Below are 27,166 nucleotides of genomic sequence, written 5' to 3'. Positions count from 1 at the left end.
GAGGTCATTTATTTTTTGAAAGACAGGTGGCAATTATTGCCCTTGTTTAAGGAAGGAAGGCAGCAAATGTTGTACATGCTGGTTACAGTGCATTTCTCTCTGAAATTCTGAGGAAAATGGGTCGTTCCACACATTGTTCAGAAGAACAGCATACCTTGATAAAAAAGTTGATTGGAGAGGGGAAAACATATAAAGAAGTGCAGAAAATGATAGGCTGCTCAGCTAAAATGACCGCAAATGCTTTAAAATGGCAACCAAAACCTGAAAGACGTGGAAGAAATCGAAAAACTACCATTCGAATGGATAGAAGAATAGCCAAAATGGCAAGGACTCAGCCAACAATCAGCTCCAGGAAGATCAAAGAAGGTCTAAAGTTACCTGTGAGCAGGGCTTTCTTTCTGCCGGAACGCGGCGGTACTGCGTTCCGCCACCTTTTTCTTCTTGTCCCCGCTCACCGACTGCCTCTGCAGAGCTGACAAGCTATGCAGAGCAGCGAAAGTGACAGGTGCCGGACGCGGCTTGTTTATGTCATGCTTGCGCGTGCCCGGCACCTGTCACTGCCGCTGCTCACAGCCGGTGAGCGGGGACATGCACGCTTCACCCCCCCCCCTCTACCGCCAGCGTGTAAACATCGGGGGCGCGCGGCCACCCCCATAGGAAAGGTGTATCTTAGTACACCCGGCGGTGCGCGCTGACGTCATCACGCCCTCTGCTCGTCGATCCTACCATAGCGCGGATCGTCAGCATCAGGTAAGGAGCGGCGATACAATTTTTCTCGCTTTTCTTGCTAATGTGGGGGGGGGCAGTGTTACTCGCTATTCTTACTAATGTGGGGGGGGGGGCGGTGTTAATTCCATACATTTACTTTTATAGCCCCTCCCAAATTTTACTTGCATTCCTGTTCTCTAAAGGGGTGGTCCTAGGGTTTGATGGGGGCGTGGCCAGGTTTGGGTGGGGGAGTTCCACCACCTTTCCTCTGAGAAAAAAAGCCCTGCCTGTGAGTACTGTTACAATTAGAAGACGCCTATGTGAAGCCAAGCTATCTGCAAGAAGCCCCCGCAAAGTCCCACTGTTGAAAAAAAGACGTGTGCTGAAGAGGTTACAATTTGCCAAAGAGCACATTGACTGGCCTAAAGAGAAATGGCGCAACATTTTGTGGACTGATGAAAGTAAGATTGTTCTTTTTGGGTCTAGTGGCCGGAGACAGTTTGTCAGACGACCCCCAAACACTGAATTCAAGCCACAGTACACTGTGAAGACAGTGAAGCATGGTTGCACAAGCATCATGATATGGGGATGTTTCTCATACTACGGTGTTGGACCTATTTATCGCATACCAGGGATCATGGATCAGTTTGAATACATTAGAATACTTGAAGAGGTCATGCTGCCTTATGCTGAAGAGGAAATGCTCTTGAAATGGGTGTTCCAACAAGACAACGACCCCAAACACACCAGTAAATGTGCAACATCTTGGTTCCAGACCAACAAGATTGACGTTATGGAGTGGCCAGCCCAATCCCCGGATCTTAATCCAATAGAAACCTTGTAGGGTGACATCAAAAATGCAGTTTCTGAGGCAAAACCAAGAAATAGAGAAGAACTGTGGAATGTAGTCCAATCATCCTGGGCTGGAATACCTGTTCACAGGTGCCATCAGCATATAGTGAATGTTTGAGTTTGTAAAGAAGAATACAAACACTGCTATTTTTTGAACAGTTTAACATTCACTTTTCTTCAATTTTTTTAGAGGAACAACACAAATTTGATATATTTTGCTTCATGTTTTGATTTCTAATAGAATGTGTAGTGTTCCCAATGCATTTGTGTGTATGGAAATAAAAGCCATTAGAAGGATTTTGAGCTTTATTCACTTTTTTCAACACACTGCTATTATTTTGAACACAACTGTATATCTTCATTGATATGACATTCCATGGCATCTACCGCACCTACAAAATCTTTAAGCTGAACTACAAGTAAAATCAAACATTACCCTTGCTGTTGGGCTCCCCCCACACTACAAGTGTTAAATGCTTGTTTTGGTCTAAGGATAACATAAACAGCATGTGTAATGTAGAAAAGGACACTGCTCTAACCACACGTGGAATCTAGTATGAAGATGGCCTCAGCAGTCACTCCAGCCATGCCCTCTGATGTGTTTTGCCACACCCACCAGGGGCTTAGTCACAGAGGAGACACCTCTGTGACCAAGCACGGGTGTGCGGGGCGAAATCTGTCAGAGGGAGTGGCTGGAGCGATGGCTGAGGCCATCTTCATACTAGATTCCACGTGTACTTAGAGCTACATTACACCTGCAAGACTGGATACTATTGTGGACAACGCTCCCCCTTCATATCGGTGAGGTGACTATTGAGCTCCAGCTTGGAACGGAACCATTACGCTACACATATCAGCTAACATAAACAGCAGTTTTACATACAGTATCCTTTTTTCCCCTCAGAGCCAGCCCTCTCCTCTTCTCTCTGTCACTCCGGGTTGTGCATGGGGTCTAAATGTTCTCACATACAATTATTATTATTATTATACAGTATTTATATAGCGCCAAAGGGTATGCTCAGCGCTGTACAGTAGTAAGGGGGACAGAACATGAGACAAGACAGTAACAATACATTACACGAGGGGTTCGAGAGCCCTGCTCTTTCGAGCTTACAATCTAGGAAAGGACTACTGGTCCTGCATTGTACAGGGCAATGTCAGAAAATCTGTGACTGATGAAAAGCATAGAGGCTTCAGGGGACTGGTTGTTCAGCTAGGGGAAGCCTGCTAAAGCAATGGATGAGGTAAGTAAAACTGCTTTTTTTGCTACCTTTAGACAAAAAACAAGTACAGGCATTCCTCGGTTTAAGAATGCCTCATTTAACGTAATTTTCGGTTTACGAATGAAAATCCATTGAAAATAATGCCTCGGTTTAGGAATTTTTTTTTGCAATACGAACAGATTAATTGGTTTTCAATGCATTTACGAATTAATTTTTAATCATGTACAGTATTTATGCCTTTAAAGTGCGCCTTATAAGGAGTTTTGAACATATAAGACTTTTTTCACTTTTGTTCTGACCTCTGGAACGAATTAATTGGTTTTCAATGCATTTATGAATTAATTTTTAATCATGTCCCTGTACAGTATTAATGCCTTTAAAGTGTACTTTATAAAGAGTTTTGAACAGATAAAAGACTTTTTTTTAACTTTTTTCTGACCTCCAGAACAGATTAATTGGTTTTCAATGCATTCCTATGGGAATCTGAGTTTCGGTTTACAAATTTTTCACAATACGAAAAGTCCCGCAGAACGCATTAAATTTGTAAACCAAGGTACGCCTGTATTAAAGATCTTATTCACATTGGCACTCCTATATTTAGCTTTTCTAAATGCAGAAGCCATTATCTGGATTGCTTTATTGAAGGAGTAAACAATACATGGTATAGCAGGAAATAATTGATATGGTAAAGTACAATACAATGTGGACAAATAGATTCAGAAAAGAAAAAAACAGTACAGTCCAACATGTCATAGCAGCTTACAAACTAGTATGCTATTGACTACACTAAGACTTTGAGTCGACATAAGTCTAACCCATCAAAATACTGCCAGAGCCAAGGAAAATTCAGGGGGGGGAGATAAAAGAGAAGAGTAAAAATGGAACTTGGGGAGAAGGATGGGGCGGGGGTATAAGGAGTCAGGGTAGAAAGAGGGGAAAAATATGGAATAAATAAGGGGAAAAAGGGGATATCGGGGGGGGAAGGGAAGGGGGAGAGGAGGAGGGGAAGAGCAACAAGGCAGGCAAGAGGGATCATGGAAAGGCACCACCTTAAACACTCAAAATCAAGAAGGCCCACACAGTAGAGCTCCCTTTTGTGATGTCCAGGGGCGCCCAGACCTTGTCGTATTTCCATGGACAGCCATGATTGATATGTCAGTTTATATAATGGAAAAGCAGCATCAATCAGGTCGACACAGCGGGGAGGACAGCAGATGTCCATTTACAAGAAATGTCTTTCTTGGCATAATACAAAAGATATAAGATCAGTAGTTTTGTTTGGTAAAGACACCTAACCCAATTCTAGAAAGACGGGAATGGACAACTGAGGTTAATAAGTTCAAACACATCTGACCAGAAAACAGCAATCTAAGGGCAAGTCCAGAACATGTGTAAATAGCCCGGGTGATAATGGCAACAGGGGCAAAGAGGATCCTAGACAGAATAGATTCTATGAAGTCTCAGGGGAGTATAATATACTCTATGCAATAACTTGGTTTAGGTATAACTTTTTACCACATTGTAAAAACATTAAAGATATAGCATACTAATAAATATATATTATGTCCACAGAAACATTCCTAGTCACAATTTGGGGCATGAAGAAGCAACATGGCCGCTGTGGTGTGTGTAGGGTCCATTTCTAGTATCCGAGATTTATGGGAGGGCCGAATCCAAAAGCACCAAGAAGAACTGAAAGCCCAGAAAGACCGTAGAGGAAGGAAGGCCGTGGGAGAGTGAGTGACAAGAATTCACTGTCAAACACAGATTAGACCAGTTAAAAGTGTATATAAACCCAAACATGTATGTATGCAGATGTTGGTCCTTAAACTAGTATATCCGTTTAAACATTTTGTACATGTAATAAAATTACCTATTGATCCTGTCAGTACTACTGTATCTATGGTACTTCCTTTAAAGCCCATCTCAAGCTTTGTGTATTATTACTGTAATGCACTCAGGCTGCATAAACAGTAATAAAATTGGGCATCTTTTTTTTTTAACTGTAGTGTTTGATGCAGCAAGGGTAAAAATACCTTGTGATGAAGCGAGAGAGATGGACAGCTGCTCAACACAGAACTTAGTCTGGGTCTCTAGTGATCCAACATGCTCCCCTGAGTGCCTCAGTCAACAGTGCTTCATTGTGTTTGGGTTTACGTCTACATACTTTAAAGTAAAACTTAACTGCTCCTAAACAAGCTCCCACCCCTGTTCCCAACTGCCATTTTTTTTTAAAAGCGCATGCACAGATGCTCCTCTGGTCTCTTTCAGGCACTTGAGAGCTGGCAGAGATTCACATCGCATCTGTGCATGTGCAGCAGATTCATGTGTGTGCATATTAATGCCACCAGCTTCTAGTGGATGGACACTATAGTGCCCCATGGATTTTGTACACATGTGCAGCAAACATGCGGCTTAGTAACACACTGTCTCCTAGGATAGCTGTGACATAGCAATCTCAGGACCTGGACTAGGCCAGAAACCTGGAAATGCTGCCTTGCTGCACAAAGAGCAACAAAACAGTAAAAAATTGAATAAAGAGTTTTAGAATTTATAAAAGAGGGAGTGGGGAAGGGCAAAGGAGGAAAATGTTGTTCAAGTTAAAGTGGTTCTAATGGCTGAAGGGTTTTTAACTTTATGCATTCTATGCATGAAGGTAAAAAACCTACAGTGTACAGCTTTCCACACAGTCCCCCAAATATTTATCTGAGCTCAATCCTGATCCAGTGATGTGCATGAGAGCTGCATAAATAAAGTTACTGCTGAAGTTAAGTATTTTTATTTTGGGGTGGGGGGCAGGGGGGTAAACAACACCAAACACATTGGTTATTGGTGTGCATTGGTGTGAATCCCATGTCCCGCAGGTGCTGCTTCCTGTACAAAAATGTCTTTTATGCCGCCAGATACTGCTCAGAGCAGTATTCTTCTAGTGCTGCAGGCGTTAACAGCAGTGGTGCAAATATATAGGACTTGCTCTGCTCACCCGCTTCCTCCTGTCCCCTGCACCATTCACAGAACTCATACGATTATAGTTCCATAATACAGCGTATTTTATGAATGGGCATGGAGATCCTGTCATTTATCCGATCCTCCTCCATTCATGGAACGTATTGCATTGTAGGAAAACAATAGTACACGTTCTGTGGATGGTGGAATATTGCCACTCTGAGCAGTATCTAAGAGCATGAATGAAGCACTTTCACATAAAGCAGCAGCTTGCTGATGATCAGTGCTATATCTAGTAAAGCGCTGAGCAAACTGTTGGCGCTATATAAATCCTGTATAATAATAATAATAATATAGTGCTGTACAATAGCCATCCCTCCACAGACAGTAGTATATTCCGAGTGTTACTGCTGTTTATTACATAGTTACATAGTTAGTCTGACTGAAAAAAGACAAAAGTCCATCCAGTTCAACCATTAAAAAAAAAAAAAGTTATAATCCTATACCCACAGTTGATCCAGAGGAAGGCAAAAATCCCAGCAAAGAATGATCCAACTTGCTACTGCTGGGAAAAAAAATTCCTTCCTGATCCCTCGAGAGGCAATCAGATATTCCCTGGATCAACTTTACCTATAAAATGTTAGTATCCAGTTATATTCTGTATATCAAATAAAGAATCCAGGCCTTTTTTAAAGCAATCCACTGAGCTGGCCAGAACCAACTCTTAAGGGAGTCTATTCCACATTTTCACAGTTCTCACTGTGAAGAAACCTTTCCATGTTTGGAGATTACATTTCTTTTCCTCCAGACGTAAAGAGTGCCCCCTTGTCCTCTGTGATGACCTCAGGGTGAATAGCTCTACACCGAGTTCACTATATGAACCACTGATGTATTTATACATGTTGATCATATCCCCCCTTAATCTCCTCTTCTCAAGAGAGAATAAATTCAGTTCCTCTAATCTTTCCTCATAGCTGAGCTCCTCCATGCCTTTAATCAGGTTGGTTGCCCTTCTCTATACTTTCTCCAGTTCCCCAATGTTTTTTTTGTGAATTGGTGCCCAAAACTGAACTGCATATTCCAGATGAGGTTTTACTAATGATTTGTACAGGGGTAATATGATATCTCTCTCTCTGGAGTCTATACACTTGCTGTTCAATGCATCTCTTACACCTTTTTCCTGATCGAATGACTTATGACAAAGTTCAACACAAAGTTAAATGGGAAAGAAGAGCACGTTCTTATGTGTTTATTACTCTTCTCCACCAGAATCTCCAATGTATGGGAGAGCCGTATCCAATTATCAAGGCTGAAGGAGAAGATCTGCAATGAAGATGGAAGGCTGATACTCAAGATTGAAAAGGAGGAATGGAAGGTACGTCCGGTTCAAAAGCACAATTAGTTCTGTAAAGATCACATGAAAAAGTCTGTAAGTTAATTCTGAAAACTAGTTTTTGTGAAAAGAAAAAAAAGGGAAGGTAGAGACATAGGGGAAACTACTTTATAGTACAGTACTCAAATGGTACGTGAAATTAAAAAGCTTGGTTTATTATCATCATCAATCCGTACTAAATGTTTAGTTGGTTTGCTTGGTACTATGGAAATGGTCAGCAAAAGTCAAGTACGTATGTTGAACATTTCTGTCTATGTCCATCGAGACCTTTGGGATGGAATGCTTCCTAGTAAATAGGAAGTCTTGGTACCTTCTTCAAAAAGACCAAATTATGTGGTTCTAGTACTATATGACATTAATGGAGCAAAAAGTTCCATAACATTTTTGGTTTTAAAGAGGCGCCTGCAACCTGACCTCAACCCAGTAGAACACCTTTGCGATGAATTAGAGCGACGACTGCAAGCCAAGCCTTCTCGTCCAACATCAGTGCCTGACCTCACAAATGAGCTTCTGGAAGAATGGTCAAACATTCCCATAGACACACTCCTAAACCTTGTGGAAAGCCTTCCCAGAAGAGGTGAAGCTGTTATAGCTGCAAAGGGTGGGCCTAATCAATATTGAACCCTATGGGCTAAGACTGGGATACCATTAAAGTTTATGTGTGTGTAAAGGCAGGCATCCAAATACTTTTCGCAATATAGAGTATTTTCATTATCAATGTCAAAATTTCTGCCAGGGTATACAAACATTTGAGCACAACTGTATATTTTTTTTAAGTAGTCTTTATTTTCCAAGCAAAGGTTTTCATATATAGAAACAGAATAGTAACAATATACATAAAGGTTTGGGTAGTAGTGTGATCATATGTCACAGCTGATGCTAAGTGCAACACAGGCGGGAGTAAATGTCTCTATGTGCCTAGTAGCCATGAACAAGAGAGCATAAACAAAATAAAAAAATCAAACAACAATAATAAAAAGAGAGAGGAAAAAAAAATGGTAAGGACAACACAAAAACACTCTCAGTTGCTCTGTAGGAAAATCGGCAAGAAAAGCTAACTCGTAGGTCTGACTCAGACATAGACATTCAATAGCTGAGGTACAAACATCATAGGGCTTATGGAAGTATATGGAAGTTTATGAGTGGGTGCTCCGGGGGTGAGTGGACTTGTGAGATCACAGCACCCCCGCCCTTTAATGTCAGGAGGGTCCTGGAAGGGGGAGTTGCGGGGTTCCCAAAGTGTCCTGGGTTCCTGAAGTACAGTGAATCCATGTGACCCAAATGGAATAAAACTTGCTGTGCTGGTCCTTACATGTGGCCATCCATTCCTCCGCCTCCATCACAGTGTTCACCAGCTTGATCCACACGGTTCGAACAGGAACCTTAGACTTTTTCCAATATACTGGGATCAAGCGTCATTCTGCATTCAAGAGATGTGGAAGAACACTCTTCCTGTAGTGGCTAAAAGGAATGGAGGGCACATGGGGCAAGAATTGCAGAGGGGAATCAGGAACCTCAATATCAAGGATCTTTTTAATTTGAGCTCTAATGTCCTGCCAGGAGATACGCAGCTTGGGGCACTCCCACCAAATATGGAGGAAGGTACCATGATGGCCAGTCTCTCCAACATAGGTCACACACAGTGTTATGTCCCTGCCGGCGGTAGCCTCTAGCGTTCCACAGACCGGAATTCCCCAAGGCGCGGAATCTAAGTCCCAACCTGCTTGTTCACCAGGGCCCCTGATGGTGGGGGTGGACTTGGAGCAGGCCGAGACCAGGTCGCGACCCCTGGGTTCACCCAGCTGTGGTAGAAGCACCACCGGAGGTGTATAGCAGGTGAAAGCCTGATGTGAGGAGGTAGCGAGAGCAGAGTTGGGCAGGCCGGGTCAGTAACGGTGGAGACAGTAACGGTACCAAAACAGTAGACAGAAGGATAAATGGGTCACAAGCCGAGTTCGGTAACAGGAGATCAGAACGTGCAGGATTAAACAGGAGAATGGTCAGGCAAGCCAGGGATCAGAACAGGAGACAATCAGCAAATCAGGGTCAAGCAGGGTCGGCAACAAGGTAATCTCAATACAGAAAACACAGGATACAGGTAAGACCATAAGGCAATTAGAACACAGACCTGTCCTTTTTAAATAGGGCGCCCTGCACCCTGATTGGTGCCAGGCGCGCGTCCGCGATCACGAGTGCGCATGCGCGACCACCGCTGCCGTCGCGGGTGCCCAGGTCCCAATGCTCGCACGCTAGTGCGGCTGGGCATACCGCGCATGCGCAAACCCGTTCCCTTAGCATGTCCAGGGAAAAAAGGCCTTTTTCCTGCACAAACCTACCACATCGCATCTCACTATCCACCGTCAATGACCTGAAGAATGAAAGTTGTTCTCCTGGTTAAAACCAGGGAAAACCCCCTAAAGGGGAAGGGGGGAGACCAGAGGCGACAATTGCCCCTGTCTATTTAATACATCTCACAGAGTCAAGGCATGGATGGTACTGTGCGAGGTGGAGGCAGAAAGCCTTCTGAATGAGCAGGGCAGCCATGGAGCATGACATAAATTACGTCCAGCCAAAAACTTCTCCAGGGCAACCCAGAGTTTATCCTTAACATGGTGGTGTCAATCCAAAATTGTCTGTAACGCCATGGCCCTATAATAGTGGCAAATGGCAGGGATTCCCAGGCCACCTGTTCATTTAGGACGCCAAAAAATGTGAAATGCCAAACGAGGGCGAAGCTTGTTCCAGACAAAGTGTGGCTTGAGAAGAAGAATCAGGATAAAGATATAGGTACCATTTGCAGACAAAAGAGAATCCTAGGTAGGATGTTAATTTTCAGTATATTCACACGGCCCATCCAGGAGAATGAGGCATGGTCCCAAGTGGTAAGGTCAATTCTAATAGTGTTGAGTAACGGAGTGTAGTTACAGGAATGTAGTTGAGAGCAATAAGCCGGGAGATGGATACCAAAGTATTGTAGGGAGTGTTGGCACCAAGTGAATAAAAAGGAAGCTTGCAACTGTGTTTGAATGCCCTCAGGGATGGAGAGTGGCAGTATAGCGGATTTGCTATAGTTTATTTTGAAGTTGGAGAGTTGGTGAAACCCCTGTAGTTCAGCCATAATGTTGGGAAGGGATGTCAAGGGGTCTGTCACATAGAACAATACATCATCCCCATATGCAGGAAGCTTATGCTCCACCATGCCTATACGGACTCCCTTAATGTTAGGATTCAGATGAATTCTATTAAGAAGGGGTTCAAGAGTAGGAGCGAATATAAGCGTGGATAAAGGGCACCCCTGCCACGTCCAGTTTTTTTTATAGGGAATGGCCTAGTCCCATCTAAATTAACCTGTGCCTCCAGGGAATTATATAGGGCTGCTAGCCAAAGAAGCATGTGGGCCTAACCCAAGCCTGTTGAGAACTATGTGAAGGTATGTCCAATATATCCTGCCAAATGCCTTTTCGGTGTTGGTGGAAAGCAGTAGGCAGGGTGGCACATGATTGTGCCCAGTGAATAATCTGAATGGCTCTGTTGAATTGTCTCTGGTCTCCCGACCAGTGATGAACCCCGTCTGATTGGGATGAATCACCGCTGACAGGACTGGTCTCTGGCAATTCGCCAGTATCTTGGCCAGAATCTTAATGTCAGTGTTCAGCATGATATTGGTCTGTGGTTTTTGGGGAGGGTGTGATCTTTCCCTTATTTTGGGAAAACAGTGATATATGCCAATAATTATTCCTTAAGTGTGCTAGTGCCTGTAGCTATGGCGTTAAAGTATGAGCACATGGGGGTAGAAAGAAGGGACAGAAATTTGACATAATAGGCATTGGTGAAGACATCAGGTCCTGGACTCTTAGGCTGGCCATACACTATACAATTTTCTTACAATTTTCTGTCCAATTTCCTTTAGATTTACCTTCAACTCTGTAGTGTAAGGGCCTGCCTGATTGTATACAACTGAAAAGTTGTTTAGGTTTGACCTCCTATTATATGGTTTGTGGTAAATCTAAAGCAAAATTCTCAAGAAAATTGTATAATGTATGGCCAGCCTTACCCTTTGGGAGTTCCTTGACTACCACTGCCAGTTCAGCCAGCGTAATAGGCGCATAAAGCTTGTGAGAAACCTGAGGAGTGAGTTTCGGGAACTGCACCTCCTCCAAATATTGGAGGATGCGTGACACATTCTATGGTGAGGTGGTCCCAGGCAACATGTCTGGCAAATTGTACAGTTGTGCATAATAGTACCAGAACGTGTCTGTGATTTTAGAGGGGTGTAGGACCGTGACACCTGGGGACGATTGGGGCAGCACCTTCCTGCTCTTATTCCTGTATTTATAAAATGTGTGAGAAATGTGTTGCAAACGGGCCCGAATATGTGCCTCTAGGCACAACTGTATATTTGAGTAGATCGGGGCAGGCTTAGACTGCTGCTCCTAAACGTAAGGTTAAGAGCTTTTGGCATTTTTTTTGTAAAAGCCTCTGAATTCAACTCACTAAAAGCCTGTGTCCATGTACACATAGGCTTCTACCAGAGTTTAGGAGCAGCCAAGTTTAGGGTCAGTTTGTGACAGACCCAACCAGGACAGGAGCTTTTGGAGAGGACTAGTGGCTAGCCTTCTGCCCACTAATTATGGCCCTTGTAGAGAGCAGATCATTCTCTAATGATGGACAACAACGTGATGAACACAGAGAGAGGCTTGGATTAATTCTCTGCATAAAGACATAAAATCTTCCCTGCTGGAGTGGATGGAAAGATGTAATATTAATCTTGTATGTGTTAATGGTTGGAGGAAATATGGTGATCCTCATGCGGACTAGGTTAAAGAAGTTCCTCCACTTGGGACAGAAATATTTATCAACAATCTCCCTCAAGAAATCTATGAAGATAAATGAATTCCAATTTTCAGACTGTTGGAATATTGTATGAGTTTTGTCTTATGAAGGACAGATTATACAAGTGAAAGCAAACACCTGATAGACAGCATGTGTAATGTACTTTGTATATTCAGGGGTGGGTTTGTTGCTGGGCTGTCTGGGGTGGGCTCCCTGATTAATCACTTGCCTATTACAGTTGTGCTCAAACGTTTGCATACCCTGGCAGAAATTGTAAAATTTTGGCATTGATATTGAAAATATGACTGATCATTCCAAAAAAATGCTCTTTTATTGAAGGATGATGATCATATGAAGCCATTTATTATCAAATACTTGTTTGGCTCCTTTTTAAATCATAATGATCACAGAAATCACCCAAATGGCCATCATCAAATGTTTACATACCCTGGAATGTTTGGCCTTGGTACAGACACACAAGGTGACACACATGAGTTAAAATGCCAATTAGAGGGTAATGTCCCACATCTGTGGTTTTTTTAAATTGCAGTTAGTGTCAGTGTATAAGTAGTCAATGAGTTTGTTAGTTCTTACATGGAAGCACTGACTAGGCTAGATACTGAGCCATGGGGATCAGAAAAGAACTATTAAAAGTCCTGTGTAACAAGGTAATGGAACTTTATAAAGATGGAAAAGGACATAAAAGATGTCTAAAGCCTTAAATATGCCAATCAGTACTGTTAAACCACCTATTAAGTGGAAAGTTCGGGGATCTCTTGATACCAAACCAAGTACAGGTAGACCAAAAAAAAGAATGCAGCCACAACTGCCAGAAGAATTGTTCGGGATACAAAGGGAAACCTATAGGTAACCACAAGAAAAATACAGGCTGCTCTGGAAAAAGACAGTGTGGTTGTTTTGAAGGAGCACAATATGTTGATACTTGATCAAAAATGAGCTGCATGTTTGTGGTGCCAAAAAGACTTTACTGCATCAATGACACAAAAAGGCCTGGTTAGGCATGTCAAGGTGTTGTCAGCATATTGTAACCAGGCTTTTTGTGGCATTGGTGCAGTAAAAGCTTATTTCTGGCACCTCAACCAAACAGCTCATTTTTGTTCAAATATCACCATATTGTACTCCTTAAAAACAACCACACCATCTTTTTCCAGAGAAGCCTGTATTTCTTTTGAGGTTGCCTGTGGGTTTTTCTTTGAATCCCGGACAATTCTTTTGTCAGTTATGACTGCAATCTTTCTTGATCTAAAAAAATTTATAGGTGCAGCGCTAAAAACTAAGTGATAATAAATAGATACAAAAGTCCATAAAATGCATAAATGATGATGGTTATAAATAATCAATAAAAGATAGTTCGTATAAGTGAAGATTCGTGCCCGTCTAATACTGATGATTATAATCGGTGCTTGTGCAATCCAAAAACCAGAAGAAATGCGCACTCACCAGATGCGCAGTAATTATGCGCGTTTAATATTATATCCTGATGTCATCAGAGGGAAACATCTGGGCCAGGTCAGGTGTAGATATGGCTACCTTTCAGGGTGGGGTAGATCCTAGGGCTTTATTGGAGTGATCCAAGTGGGTCCAAGGTTCCCCTATAAGGGATGGATGAGTGCAGCATGTGGTGCTTGAACCGGAGGCTCCCTCTCTGGAGGCTTGGGGCTGGCACTGGGCGTCTGAGAAATTAGTACTCCCCACAGGAGTCAAGATAAAAGATGCCCATAGTGTAGTATGTATTAACAAATTTATTTAGTTAAAATAGATGCATCCAAGTATAAATAAACAATATAATCAGTGTGATAAAAGCTAGGACTGACCGTCCACAAGTAAAGATGGCCGCCGGAGCTCCACGATGCTCCGATGGCATGATGTCTTGGTGTATTTGGCTTCTCCTTACGTGTTTCGTGCACTAGCATATCTTCAGAGGGGACTGCCAAAGATTGGAGCATCGTGGAGCTCTGGCGGCCATCTTTACTTGTGGACGGTCAGTCCTAGCTTTTATCACACCGATTATATTGTTTATTTATACTTTGATGCATCTATTTTAACTAAATAAAATCTACCCTACCCTGAAAGGGAGCCATATCTACACCTGACCTGGCTCAGATGTTCCCCTCTGATGACATCAGGATATAATACTAAACGCGCATAATTACTGCGCATCCGGTGAGTGCGCATTTCTTCTGGTTTTTGGATTGCACAAGCACCGATTATAATCATCAGTATTAGACGGGCACGAATCTTCACTTATACGAACTTTTATTATTTATAACCATCATTATTTATGCATTTTATGGACTTTTGTATCTATTTATTATCACTTCGTTTTTAGCGCTGCACCTATATATTTTTTGTCTATTTAGAGGTTTTATTTGGTTACCTTTGTGCACAGCGGCTGATATTTTATATTCTGACCTTTTAGTGCGCTCACTTACATTTATCATTTGTAATCTTTCTTGATCTACCTGACCTTGGCTTGGTATCAAGAGATCCCTGAACTTTCCACTTCTTAATAGGTGATTTAACAGTACTGATTGGCAAATTCAAGGCTTTGGACATCTTTTTATGTCCTTTTCCATCTTTACAGAGTTCCATTACCTTGTTACGCAGGACTTTTGACAGTTCTTTTCTGATCCCCATGGCTCAGTATCTAGCCTAGTCAGTGCTTCCACATAAGAGCTCACAAACTCATTGACTATTTATACACTGACACTAATTGCAATTTAAAAAGCCACAGATGTGGGACATTAACCTCTAATTAGCATTTTAACCCGTGTGTGTCACCTTGTGTGTCTGTACCAAGGCCAAACATTCCAGGGTATGTAAAGTTTTGATCAGGGCCATTTGGGTGATTTCTGTTATAATTATGAATTAACAAGGAGCCTAACAAGTATTTGATAATGGCTTCATATGATCATCCTTCAATAAAAGAGCATTTTTTTTGGGCATGATCAGTCATTTTCAATATCAATGCCAAAATTTCAAAATTTCTGCCAGGATATGCAAATTTTTGAGCACAACTGTAAATGTACATGGTTTATTGTGATATACATGTTCACATCTTCCGGCATCAGCTACCTTTGTAGTTCTTAGGCTGACATACTTGACTCCCTGAGATGCTGTAATGGCTGGTCTGAACAAAGAACATGTAGCTATATAATACCCATTTTTTGTTTCTTGATAAATGTCCCACTCTAATGTCTGAATGATGAAGGGCCGCTAGCTCTAAATTCCATTCAAGTAGTGGCTCAGTGGTGTAGTAATACCCTATTGCTCTTTGGTCCAGTTCTCCCAGATAACGAAGTGAAGTTCCACTGGCAACTATTCTTTTGTCCTACCCTTTGCTAAGGATGGCTACAGACTTACATATCATCTAATTATTTTGCATGCAGACACTGCCGGCTTGCCTGGTAAAATTGCCACAGCTTCAGGAATGGCAGCTCCACCGCACAGGACTGACCGTCATACCCACATTCATAGCAAACTTTACCAACCTTTTGGTCCTTGACCTAACTCGAAATGCTATTACTTCAATTCCTCGAGAGATTGGTAAGTCATGATGCATGTTACTAATTTTTCTTGTACTATTTAAATGATTGCACTTTATATAAAATAATATAAATTATGCATAACTGGATACTAACAATTAAAGATAAAGTTGATCCAGGGAATATCAGATTGTCTCTCGGGGGGATCAGGAAGGAATTTTTTTTCCCTGCTAGAGCAACTTGGATCATGCTTTGCTGGGTTTTTGCCTTCCTCTGGATCAACTGTGGGTATAGGATTATAGTTTGTTTTTTTTTTTTAATGATTTAACTGGATGGACTTTTTTCAGCCAGACTAACTATGTAACTATGCATATATGTTTATAGGTATAGACCCCTATCTAATGCTCAATAAAATTCCACAAATATTTACAAAAAAAAAAAACACCTGTCATGTGTGAAATACATGTTGTTGCTGGCCTTCTTCTGGAAATGCAGGTTTCCTGTGTGTGTTTTATTACTTTTGAGTCACAGACCCTGAATAAAAAAGCAGCAAACTTTCAGAATTCCTTATCTCTTTATTTGCTCCGGGTCAGTGACCGGTGTGGTAAAGTGCCAGCATAACAGCCAGGGGGGCTTACATTCTCAAGATTATCTCGTATCTAGTGTATTTGTATCTACTGATTGCCCATTATGTTAGGTGTAAAAGATTGAGAATTAAATAATTGCAAAATATTTCTGTTTCCTGAGTGTGTAAAAGTCCCTTTAATTAGCTGACATTGATTGTAGGTAGATGGGACTGGATGGATAAGGGCATACAGGATGGAGGGGTGTTCCGTTCTCAAAACACTGACTATGTGTGGCTCTAAACGGACAGCTAAACCCTTGTCAGAATCTCCAGCAAACAGAAGCCCACTGCTTGTGTTGTCTACCAAAGAATCCAACTTTATTTTATAGGTGAAACTGAAACACAATACAATAACAGCATATCAGTATACATAGAATAACTAGTGTAACATAAATGACAGATGACACAGAAGAAAGGCACTTACAGGTGATGATGTCTCAAGCCCCTTGGGAGAGAAGCAAGCACACTGCATCCCCAGTGAATAGAAGTCTAAAATGGCTGACGAGCTTCCTAAACCAAGAGTCACTTCCTGTCTGAGAGCTTACATATCCAGAGGAGAACTGCCATACATGTTTGCCACTAGATGGCAGTGGTACACTACATGTCCATATAAGTAACTTTAATTCAATTAGCCTGTGAAGGCAACACACTCCCTGCCTGATATAATATATTATATCACTGCCCATGCATATCTACTGTACAGGGAAAACACATAAAAAAATACATTCTGGCCTAGATTGGTAACATAAACTAAAACATGAGTCCACAACATATCAGGGTCTTTTGGCTATGGTACTTCAAGCTTATGGCCCACATGAAGAAATAGTATAGTCCATAAACCCATCTTCGGATTGGAGTAGCCGCCCAAGGCCAAACTATCTCCAACCCCAATTGTAATCCACAGGATGGAATTTAACTCAATGGCGAATGTCTCGCCTGAACGATATCAGTGAGGAGCTCTCTGCTATGTATTGTGCCAACTACACAACAGAAATGCTATTCAAAGGAGAACAATGACATCTGAAACTGGTCTAGTATACACTTTAGCAGTCCCTTGTTTTGTCACTTTGACTTCAACCTTTCTGACATTACCATCTTTACTTGGCAATGTATTTGTGACAATTCCCACAGGCCAGTTGTTTCTGCTTTCTTGACAATCTTTCAATAAAACAACATTTCCATCTTTGACGTTGGGACTGGTCTCAGTCCATTTCTTGCGACTTTGTAAGGTACACAAATATTCTCTCCTCCATCTCTTCCAAAACGTATCAGCCAGGCATTGGACTTGTTTCCATTGCTTTACATGAAGTTCTGTTGTACTAAAGTCCCCATAAGGGGCCGATAAAGAGTCTACCTTTTGGGTCAAGAGCATGGCAGGCGTAAGAACTGTAGGATTATCAGGATCTGTAGATAGTGGTACCAAGGGTCTTGCATTAATGATAGCCATAACTTCTGCCATGAAAGTACTCAAAGTCTCATGAGTCAAACGAGTAGGTTTAGCTTGGAGTAACATTGCATCTAAAATGCGCCTAGCTACACCTATTAAACTCTCCCAAGCACCTCCCATGTGAGATGAGTGTGGAGTGTTAAAGATCCATGTGCATCCTTTGTCTTGAAGATAGTCTAGAAGTTCTGTATCATTTGAGCATATATGCAGCTCTTTGCATGCTCCTACAAAGTTAGTACCTCTATCAGAGCGAATCAACTTAGCTGGACCACGAACAGAAAAGAATCTTCTTAGAGCGTTAATGAAACTGGATGCTGACATGGACTCAACCAATTCTATATGCACTGCTCTTGTAGAAAGACATGTGAAAAGAACAGCCCAGCGTTTGCTGTCAGCACTGCCTCCTCTAGTTCGTCGTGTTACAACTGCCCAGGGGCCAAACACATCAACACCCACACTAGTGAAGGGAGGTTCAGGATTGACTCTATCTTTTGGCAACTCTGCCATCTTTTGGCTTTCCAATCTCCCTCTGAGCTTACGGCACACAACACATTTGTGAATAAGTGCAGACACTAAACGTTTTCCACCAAGAATCCAGAAACCTGCAGCTCTGATTGCACCTTCTGTTATGTGGCGCCCTTGGTGAACTATCTGGTTGCGATAATATCTTACGATCAATGTAGCAATGTGGTGATCATGAGGAATGATGACAGGATGCTTCTCCTCATCTGGCAGCGTGGCAAAGGATAAACGGCCACCTACTCTCAATAGTCCATCTTGATCTACAAAGGGACTCAGTTTTGTAAGACGGCTTTGTTTTGGAAGTGTCCTTTGTTGTTCAATACAGTCATATTCTTGTCTGAAACATGCGTGTTGTACAGAAGAAATTATAACTGTTTTGGCCTGTGAAAGTTCTTCTAAACTGACTCTTTCATGGAAAACTCCCCAACTTCCGGGTTGATCATCATTAGTTTTCTTTTGGAAGCTTTTGGCAACATTAATTAATTTTGCTATAACCCTGCTTAGTCTCTTCCAGTTGGAAAATCTTTCGAAACAATGCGGCCGTAGTCTGGTGTCAAAGGCTTTAGTACTGAAGTTTACTACTTCTAAGCTAATTTCAGGATCAGCTTCAGGATCCACTAAAGGATAAACATTGTTGTCATCAGGATTATCTACAGCTGTCTGATACAGAAAAGGTGGACCGGAGAACCATATAGAGTTCTGAAGGCAAGCTATCTGTGTAGGCCTGGTAGCATAATCTGCAGGATTTTGTTCTGAGGGTACGTAGAACCACTTGTCTGGACAGGTTGTTTGTCTGATCCTATTCACCCGATTGGAGACATACAAGAAGAATCTCTTTGTAGTGTTGCAGATATAGCCTAAAACTGTTTTACTGTCTGTAAAGAATTTCACAGCATCTAGGCTCAGGTCTATCTCGTCTCTCACTAGCTCATACAGTTCAACCGCTAGTACAGCTGCACATAACTCTAGGCGTGGAATTGTATGTGCCGGCCTAGTGCTCAGTTTGGATTTTCCCATTACGAATCCAACATGACAGACATTTCCTGCATCACTTACCTTCAAGTAAGCGACTGCACCTATTGCTATAACGGAGGCATCTGAAAAGATGTATAGTTCTCTCTTGCAGGCCTGTGACAATGAAACAGGAACATAACATCTGGATATTTGAAGACATTGTAAAGCTTGTAAAGACTCTGTCCATTGGACCCACTCATGGAGTCTCTCTTGTGGAAGTAAGGCATCCCACTCACTTTCTCCACTTGACAGTTCACGAACTAAGGCCTTACCTTTTATGGTGACTGGTGCTACAAACCCGAGAGGATCATAAAGACTGTTCACAGTGGATAGGATTAGAGATGAGCGAATTGAAGTAGGCGAAGTGGAATTCGTTTCGAATATTAGGAAAATTTAGATTCGCGTCGAATCCGAAAATAAGCAGACTTCAGATGCGCGAATCGAAATTTTTCCTAAAATGGCGGCGACATGTGCGGCGACGGAGCGGGGATGTCTGGGAAGGCGCGCAGACAAGGCGCGCTGACCCATAATGCATTCATTCATGACATGTGATCGCATTAGCCAATCAGCAGCCAGCCAGCCAGCACAGTGTAATGGTCGAGCTATAAATGGCGGCCATTTTAGAATTCTCCATTTGCCTCCAGTCATTCAACAGAGGCAGACCTGGCTGTATGCAGGGAGAGAGTTAGGGACAGAGAAACGTTACATAGGGACACAGAAACGTTAGTTAGGGCCACAGAATCGTTACTTAGGGCCATAGAAACGTTACATAGGGCCACAGAAACGTTACTTAGGGCCACAGAATCATTAGTTAGGGCCACAGAAACGTTACTTAGGGACACAGAATTGTTACTCAGGGACAGACAGAATTGTTACTGAGGGATACAGAATTGTTACTGAGGGCCACAGAATCGTTACTTAGGGCCACAGAAACGTTACTTAGGGCCACAGAATTGTTACTTAGGGACAGACACAGAATTGTTAGTGAGGGACACAGAATCGTTACTGAGGACCACAGAATCGTTACTTAGGGCCACAGAAACGTTACTTAGGGCCACAGAATTGTTACTTAGGGACAGACACAGAATTGTTATTGAGGAACACAGAATTGTTACTAAGGGCCACAGAAACGTTACTTAGGGCCACAGAAACGTTACTTAGGACCACAGAATCGTTACTTAGGGCCACAGAATCGTTACTTAGGGCCACAGAAACGTTACTTAGGGCCACAGAAACGTTACTTAGGGACACAGAATTGTTACTCAGGGACAGACAGAATTGTTACTGAGGGATACAGAATTGTTACTGAGGGCCACAGAAACGTTACTTAGGGCCACAGAATTGTTACTTAGGGACAGACACAGAATTGTTAGTGAGGGACACAGATTTGTTACTGAGGGCCACAGAATCGTTACTTAGGGCCACAGAATTGTTACTTAGGGACAGACACAGAATTGTTAGTGAGGGACACAGATTTGTTACTGAGGACCACAGAATCGTTACTTAGGGCCACAGAAACGTTACTTAGGGCCACAGAATTGTTACTTAGGGACAGACACAGAATTGTTATTGAGGGACACAGAATTGTTACTAAGGGCCACAGAAACGTTACTTAGGGCCACAGAAATGTTACTTAGGGCAACAGAATCGTTACTTAGGGCCACAGAAACGTTACTTAGGGCCACAGAAACGTTACTTAGGGCCACAGAAACGTTACTTAGGGACACAGAATTGTTACTCAGGGACAGACAGAATTGTTACTGAGGGATACAGAATTGTTACTGAGGGCCACAGAAACGTTACTTAGGGCCACAGAATTGTTACTAAGGGCCACAGAATTGTTACTTAGGGACAGACACAGAATTGTTATTGAGGGACACAGAATTGTTACTGAGGGCCACAGAATCGTTACTTAGGGCCACAGAATTGTTACTTAGGGACAGACACAGAATTGTTACTGAGGGCCACAGAACTGTTACTGAGGGCCACAAAACTGTTACTTAGGGCCACAGAAACGTTACTTAGGGACACAGAAACGTTACTTAGGGACACAGAAACGTTACTTAGGGACACAGAATTGTTACTCAGGGACAGACACAGAATTGTTACTGAGGGACACAGATTTGTTACTGAGGGCCACAGAACCGTTACTTAGGGCCACAGAAACGTTACTTAGGGACACAGAATTGTTACTCAGGGACAGACACAGAATTGTTACTCAGGGACACAGAATTGTTACTGAGGGACACAGAATTGTTACTGAGGGACACAGAATTGTTACTCAGGGACACAGAATTGTTACTCAGGGACACAGAATTGTTACTGAGGGACACAGAATTGTTACTGAGGGACACAGAATTGTTAATCAGGGACACAGAATTGTTACTCAGGGACAGACACAGAATTGTTACTCAGGGACAGACACAGAATTGTTACTGAGGGACACAGAATTGTTACTGAGGGCCACAGAACTGTTACTTAGGGCCAGAGAAACGTTACTCAGGGACACAGAATTGTTACTCAGGGACAGACACAGAATTGTTACTCAGGGACAGACACAGAATTGTTACTGAGGGACACAGAATTGTTACTGAGGGACACAGAATTGTTACTGAGGGCCACAGAACTGTTACTTAGGGCCACAGAAACGTTACTCAGGGACAGACACAGAATTGTTACTCAGGGACAGACACAGAATTGTTACTCAGGGACACAGAATCGTTTAATTAAAGAGTATGTCAGACAATATGCAGAGGAGTGGCAGAGGAGGCAATGTTTTAGGAGCGAGCAGACGTGGCAGCAGAGGAAGGGGTCGAGGCAGCACTATTCGCAGCCAGAGGCCAGTGCTCCCGGTGTCATCCAGCGGTCGTGTCTCCACCGACAACCCTGCCGTCATCGATTGGTTGGCTCGGTCGTCTTCCTCTTCCCAGGTCACCTCTGACACCTACAGCCAACGGTCGGTGGGTACGTCAGACACAACCGTTAGTTGGCATGGCCCGGGAGCAAGCCCACTGAAATCACGTGTCCTCTACCTGCCCCTGTCCTTTGGTGTTCCCTCACCAAGCGAAGTATCGCATGCTGTGGGCTCAGCCCCACTGTACAGTGAGGAAGAGCTAACAGAGGGCGGTCAGGAACGGGGGGAGACATCCGCCTCTTCAGCAGCCAGGCGAAGAAGTAGTGGCGAGGAGAGTGGCTCGGTAGCCGGTCTAGAGACAGGTCTGTCTCCTGACCCACACGCAGCCGAGGGGGCTAGTAGTGAGGCGGAGACCCTAATTGATGATGATGAGGCTGATCGCACTTGGCAGCCTCGTCGTCATCAGGCTATTGCTTCCGCATCATCAGGAGAAGAGGGTGGCAGCTTGGCAGCGAGCAAAACAGTCGGTGGGTTGCCCAGGAGGCAGCAGGGTCGCAGCAGTGTCAGTGGAGGCAAACGGCCACGGAGTACAGCACCAGCTCCACTGCAGCCTACCACCACGGCCAGTAGTCGTGCCGGTGTGCACGGAGGAAGCAGCAGTCAGCCAGTGAGGAGTATCGGGGGCAAAGTTTCCTACTCGGCGGTGTGGCAATTTTTTGTCAAACCGCCCGAGGAAGTAAACGTAGCTGTATGTCGACTATGTGGCCAGAAAGTCAAGCGTGGCCAGGGGGCCCATGTTGGGACTACAGCGTTGCGGCAGCATATGCAGCGTCGCCATTTGGTGGCCTGGGAAAACCGTGATAAAGATACGGCGGTTCTGCCCGCCCCAGCCCCCGCTCCATCACCCGCTCCGTTACTTGCTCCTTCACCCGACGTCAATCGCCCTCTATCAGCCAGTCAAGGCTCCAACACCTCTGCTGAGGGGAGTTGTCGCTCGTTGCCATCTTCCGCTCGTTCAGATGCTCCTTCTCCTGCTACTCCTCTTCACGGATTCCGTCAGCAGTCTTTCTTGGAATCCGTTTCCAAGAGACAACAGTTTGCGAGCACGCACCCGACGGTGCAAAAGCTGAACGTCCTCCTGTCCAAGTTGCTGGTGCTGCAGTCCCTCCCTTTCCAAGTGGTGGACTCAGCACCTTTCCGAGAAATGATGGCTTGTGCCGCGCCGCGGTGGAGAGTGCCAAGCCGTCATTTCTTCGCCAAAAAGGCAGTGCCAGCCCTGCATTCCCATGTAGAAGAGATGGTGGGCCAGTCTTTGAGCATGTCGGTCTCTGCAAAAGTGCACGGCAGCGCCGACGTGTGGAGCTGTAACTACGGTCAGGGACAGTACATGTCATTTACGGCCCACTGGGTGAACGTGGTGCCGTCACAGCCGCACCAGCAACTTGGACAGGTCACGCCGCTTTTGCCTCCACGTTTGCACGTCCTTGGTCCACAAAAGATGTCCGCCTCTACCACCTCTTCTTCCTTCGTGTCCTCAGCCGCCACCCCCGTGCCAAGTCCCATTACCCGACCGGCATATCACATGTGCAGGGCGCAACGGTGTCACGCTGTGCTGCACCTGGTATGCCTTGGCGAACGTAGTCACACAGGGGAGGAACTTCTCAGTGTAATGAACAGAGAAATCGACAGATGGCTGTCTCCGCGCAAACTGAAAATCGGAACCATGTTGACCGACAATGGAAAGAACATGGTGTCTGCTCTGCGTCAAGGAAGGTTGTGCCATGCGCCATGCATGGCTCACGTGTTCAATCTGGTTGTCAAGCGGTTCCTAAAATCCACCATCCCACTGCAAGACATCCTTAAAATGTCACGTAAACTTTGCATGCATTTCAGCCATTCCTACACCGCAAAGCACACCCTCCTTGAGCCGCAGCGGCAGAACGGAATTCCACAGCATCGCCTGATCTGCGACGTTGCAACAAGGTGGAATTCAACCCTACACATGTTAGACCGCCTTTACGAACAGCGAAAGGCCATCACCGATTTCCTGATGTTACAAGCGGATAAAGGTACTCCCCTGTGTAACTTCGATGTCAGCCATTGGCAGCTCATGCGTGACACCTGCCGCTTGCTCAGGCCCTTTGAGGAGGCCACGCTATTCGTGAGTCGCCAGGACTATGGGATGAACGACGTCATTCCTCTGTTGCACATCCTGGAACAAATGCTGTTAACAATGGCTGGTCAGGGTGCGGTAGACGTGGCGCACAGATCTCAACGCCACATGACCCCTGTGGGGGCAGGACAGGAAGAAGAGGAGGAGGTAGAGGAGGACATTGGTGCTCAGGAATTATTGAGTGAAATGGGTGGTTTTTCCACTCAGCGGACAGGAGTGGAGGAGCAGGAGCATCTGGTAGAGGAGGAGGAGGAGGAGACAGAGGACCCAGACGCACCGTGGCAGTATGCTGTGGAGATGGAGGCAGGGAGTCCCTCGCATTCCTTGGCACAAATGGCCCATAGCATGCTCGGTTGCTTGCGTAGCGACAGCCGAATAATAACCATCAGACAGAGGGATGACTTTTGGCTGTCCACCTTGTTGGACCCTCGCTACCGTTCAAAAATGGTGGCCTTTTTCACACCTGCTGAGAGGGAGGCCAAAATAACGTACTATAAAAACCACCTATGTAGTCAGTTGGTCTCTGCCTTTGTGCGCCAACGTCCATCCTCAGACACTGTGGGCCCTGTGCGCTCGCATTCCGCTGCCATGGCAGCAGGGGAGGGGTGGGGTGGTAGGAGCAGTGGTAGCTCCACCAGCAGCGGCTGCCTCAGTCTGCAGTCGATGATGACTAGCTTTCTTCACCAGCGCAGTGAGGAAACTACTAACCAGCCGCAGCAGCAGCAGCATCAGGTGGACCTGGGTCAGGACCTCAAACAACAGGCTTGGGCCTACTTGGACAGCACCTTGCCAACCGAGGTAGACAATCCCCTTGACTACTGGGCAACGAAACTTGACCTTTGGCCCCAACTAGCTGAATTTGCCCTTGAAAGGCTGTCATGCCCGGCCAGTAGCGTGGCATCGGAGCGCGTGTTTAGTGCGGCAGGAGGTATTGTAACTCCGCGGAGGACACGACTGTCCACCCAAAGTGTGGAGAGACTCACGTTTGTGAAAATGAATCAGGCGTGGATTAGTCTGGATTTCAAACCACCAGTTCCTGACACAACTGACTAAATCCGCCATGAATCATGCCCCTGCCATGTGCCACTTTCAGGTCTACTCACACTGCTGGTGTGTTCCATTTTTTGTCATAGGGTGCTGGCAGATTACGGGCCTCCCATAGCTGCTGCCAGGCCCCTAATCTGCCATGGGCCCCTGTACCGCCTCCTCATGCTGCTGCCAGGTCCACAGTGTCTCATGCCATGTGCCACTTTCAGGTCTCCTCACACTGCTGGTGTGTTCAATTTTTTGACATAGGGTGCTGGCAGATTACGGGCCTCCCATAGCTGCCGCCAGGCCCCTAATCTGCCATGGGCCCCTATACCGCCTCCTCATGCTGCTGCCAAGTCCAGAGTCTCTCATGGGTCCCTGTACGGCCTCCCATTGCTGCTGTCTCCATCGCCACACTCTGCCATGTGCCACTTTCAGGTCTCCTCACACACTGCTGGTGTGTTCAATTTTTTGACATAGGGTGCTGGCAGATTACGGGCCTCCCATAGCTGCTGCCAGGCCCCTAATCTGCCATGGGCCCCTATACCGCCTCCTCATGCTGCTGCCAAGTCCAGAGTCTCTCATGGGTCCCTGTACGGCCTCCCATTGCTGCTGTCTCCATCGCCACACTCTGCCATGTGCCACTTTCAGGTCTCCTCACACACTGCTGGTGTGTTCAATTTTTTGACATAGGGTGCTGGCAGATTACGGGCCTCCCATAGCTGCTGCCAGGCCCCTAATCTGCCATGGGCCCCTATACCGCCTCCTCATGCTGCTGCCAGGTCCACAGTGTCTCATGCCATGTGCCACTTTCAGGTCTCCTCACACTGCTGGTGTGTTCCATTTTTTGTCATAGGGTGCTGGCAGATTACGGGCCTCCTATAGCTGCTGCCAGGCCCCTAATCTGCCATGGGCCCCTATACCGCCTCCTCATGCTGCTGCCAAGTCCAGAGTCTGTCATGGGTCCCTGTACGGCCTCCCATTGCTGCTGTCTCCATCGCCACACTCTGCCATGTGCCACTTTCAGGTCTCCTCACACTGCTGGTGTGTTCCATTTTTTGTCATAGGGTGCTGGCAGATTACGGGCCTCCCATAGCTGCTGCCAGGACCCTAATCTGCCATGGGCCCCTGTACTGCCTCCTCATGCTGCTGCCAGGTCCAGAGTCTGTCATGGGTCCCTGTACGGTGTCAAGGTCCTACCTTTCTTCAGAGCTTGTGCATCTCCATGAGCTGGCCTCCATCTTGGTTTTCTGCAAAGCATGGTGGGAACCTTTATGCCTTCAGGCTTCTGCGGCTCCTCCTCAGAAGGGTGTGGTTGAGCACATTTAAACCTGCTGTCTGCAAGTGTGCTCTGCACTTGTGTCCTGTATGTTGCCCTGTTGCAAGCTCTTGTGTTGTTCCCATTGCTCTCCTGGTAACCGACTCGGCTTGGACAAGACTACTCTCTGCGTTAACCCTTTATCTGACCTCCCGTTGTTGAACCCGGCCCGTGACCTGAGTATTCTTTGCCTACCGTCTAGTACTGTCTGCTCCGTTGTTATTGACCCGGCTTGTCTGACTACTCTACTCGTGATCCCATCTAGCTCCCACCAGCTGTACGCCATTGGCAGCAGTCGTTATCGCAGCTGGGGTCACTCGGGGGCCGCGACCTGGTCTCAGGCTGCGTCAAGTCCATCCCCACCATCAGGGGCCCTGGTGAAGGGTAGCCTGGGGCTTAGACTCCGCGCCCTGAGGGACTCTGGTCTGTGGGTAGTGGCTGTCGTCAGTCGCAGCGTGACCGTACCATAGGCCTGCCTGCCCATTCCAGCGTTCCTGCCCCGACATACGGCCTCCCATTGCTGCTGTCTCCATCGCCACACTCTGCCATGTGCCACTTTCAGGTCTCCTCACACACTGCTGGTGTGTTGAATTTTTTGACATAGGGTGCTGGCAGATTACGGGCCTCCCATAGCTGCTGCCAGGCCCCTAATCTGCCATGGGCCCCTATACCGCCTCCTCATGCTGCTGCCAGGTCCACAGTGTCTCATGCCATGTGCCACTT

At 45.1% G+C, this 27,166-nt stretch overlaps 1 protein-coding gene across 3 annotated transcripts in view; it reads left to right on the top strand.

Annotated features, from left to right (window-relative positions):
- Positions 1–27,166, top strand: part of LRRC39 (leucine rich repeat containing 39) — a 70,067-nt gene that overhangs the window by 11,234 nt on the left and 31,667 nt on the right. For all 3 annotated transcript variants that reach the window (XM_089686575.1, XM_089686574.1, XM_089686573.1), the window contains exons 2-4: positions 4,356–4,519; positions 6,999–7,104; positions 15,366–15,522. In XM_089686575.1, coding sequence (XP_089542701.1) covers positions 4,395–4,519; positions 6,999–7,104; positions 15,366–15,522 — 388 coding nt within the window. In that variant the 5' untranslated portion in view covers positions 4,356–4,394. The remainder of the gene's footprint in view (positions 1–4,355; positions 4,520–6,998; positions 7,105–15,365; positions 15,523–27,166) is intronic.

The sequence above is a fragment of the Staurois parvus genome, unplaced genomic scaffold, assembly GCF_062004578.1.
Source record: "Staurois parvus isolate SC_StPar_1 unplaced genomic scaffold, SC_StPar_1.0 ptg000402l, whole genome shotgun sequence".
In the NCBI taxonomy this organism is placed as follows: Eukaryota; Metazoa; Chordata; class Amphibia; order Anura; family Ranidae; genus Staurois; species Staurois parvus.
The sequence above is the reverse complement of the archived record's forward strand: the minus strand, read 5'-3'. Positions and strand labels throughout refer to the sequence as shown.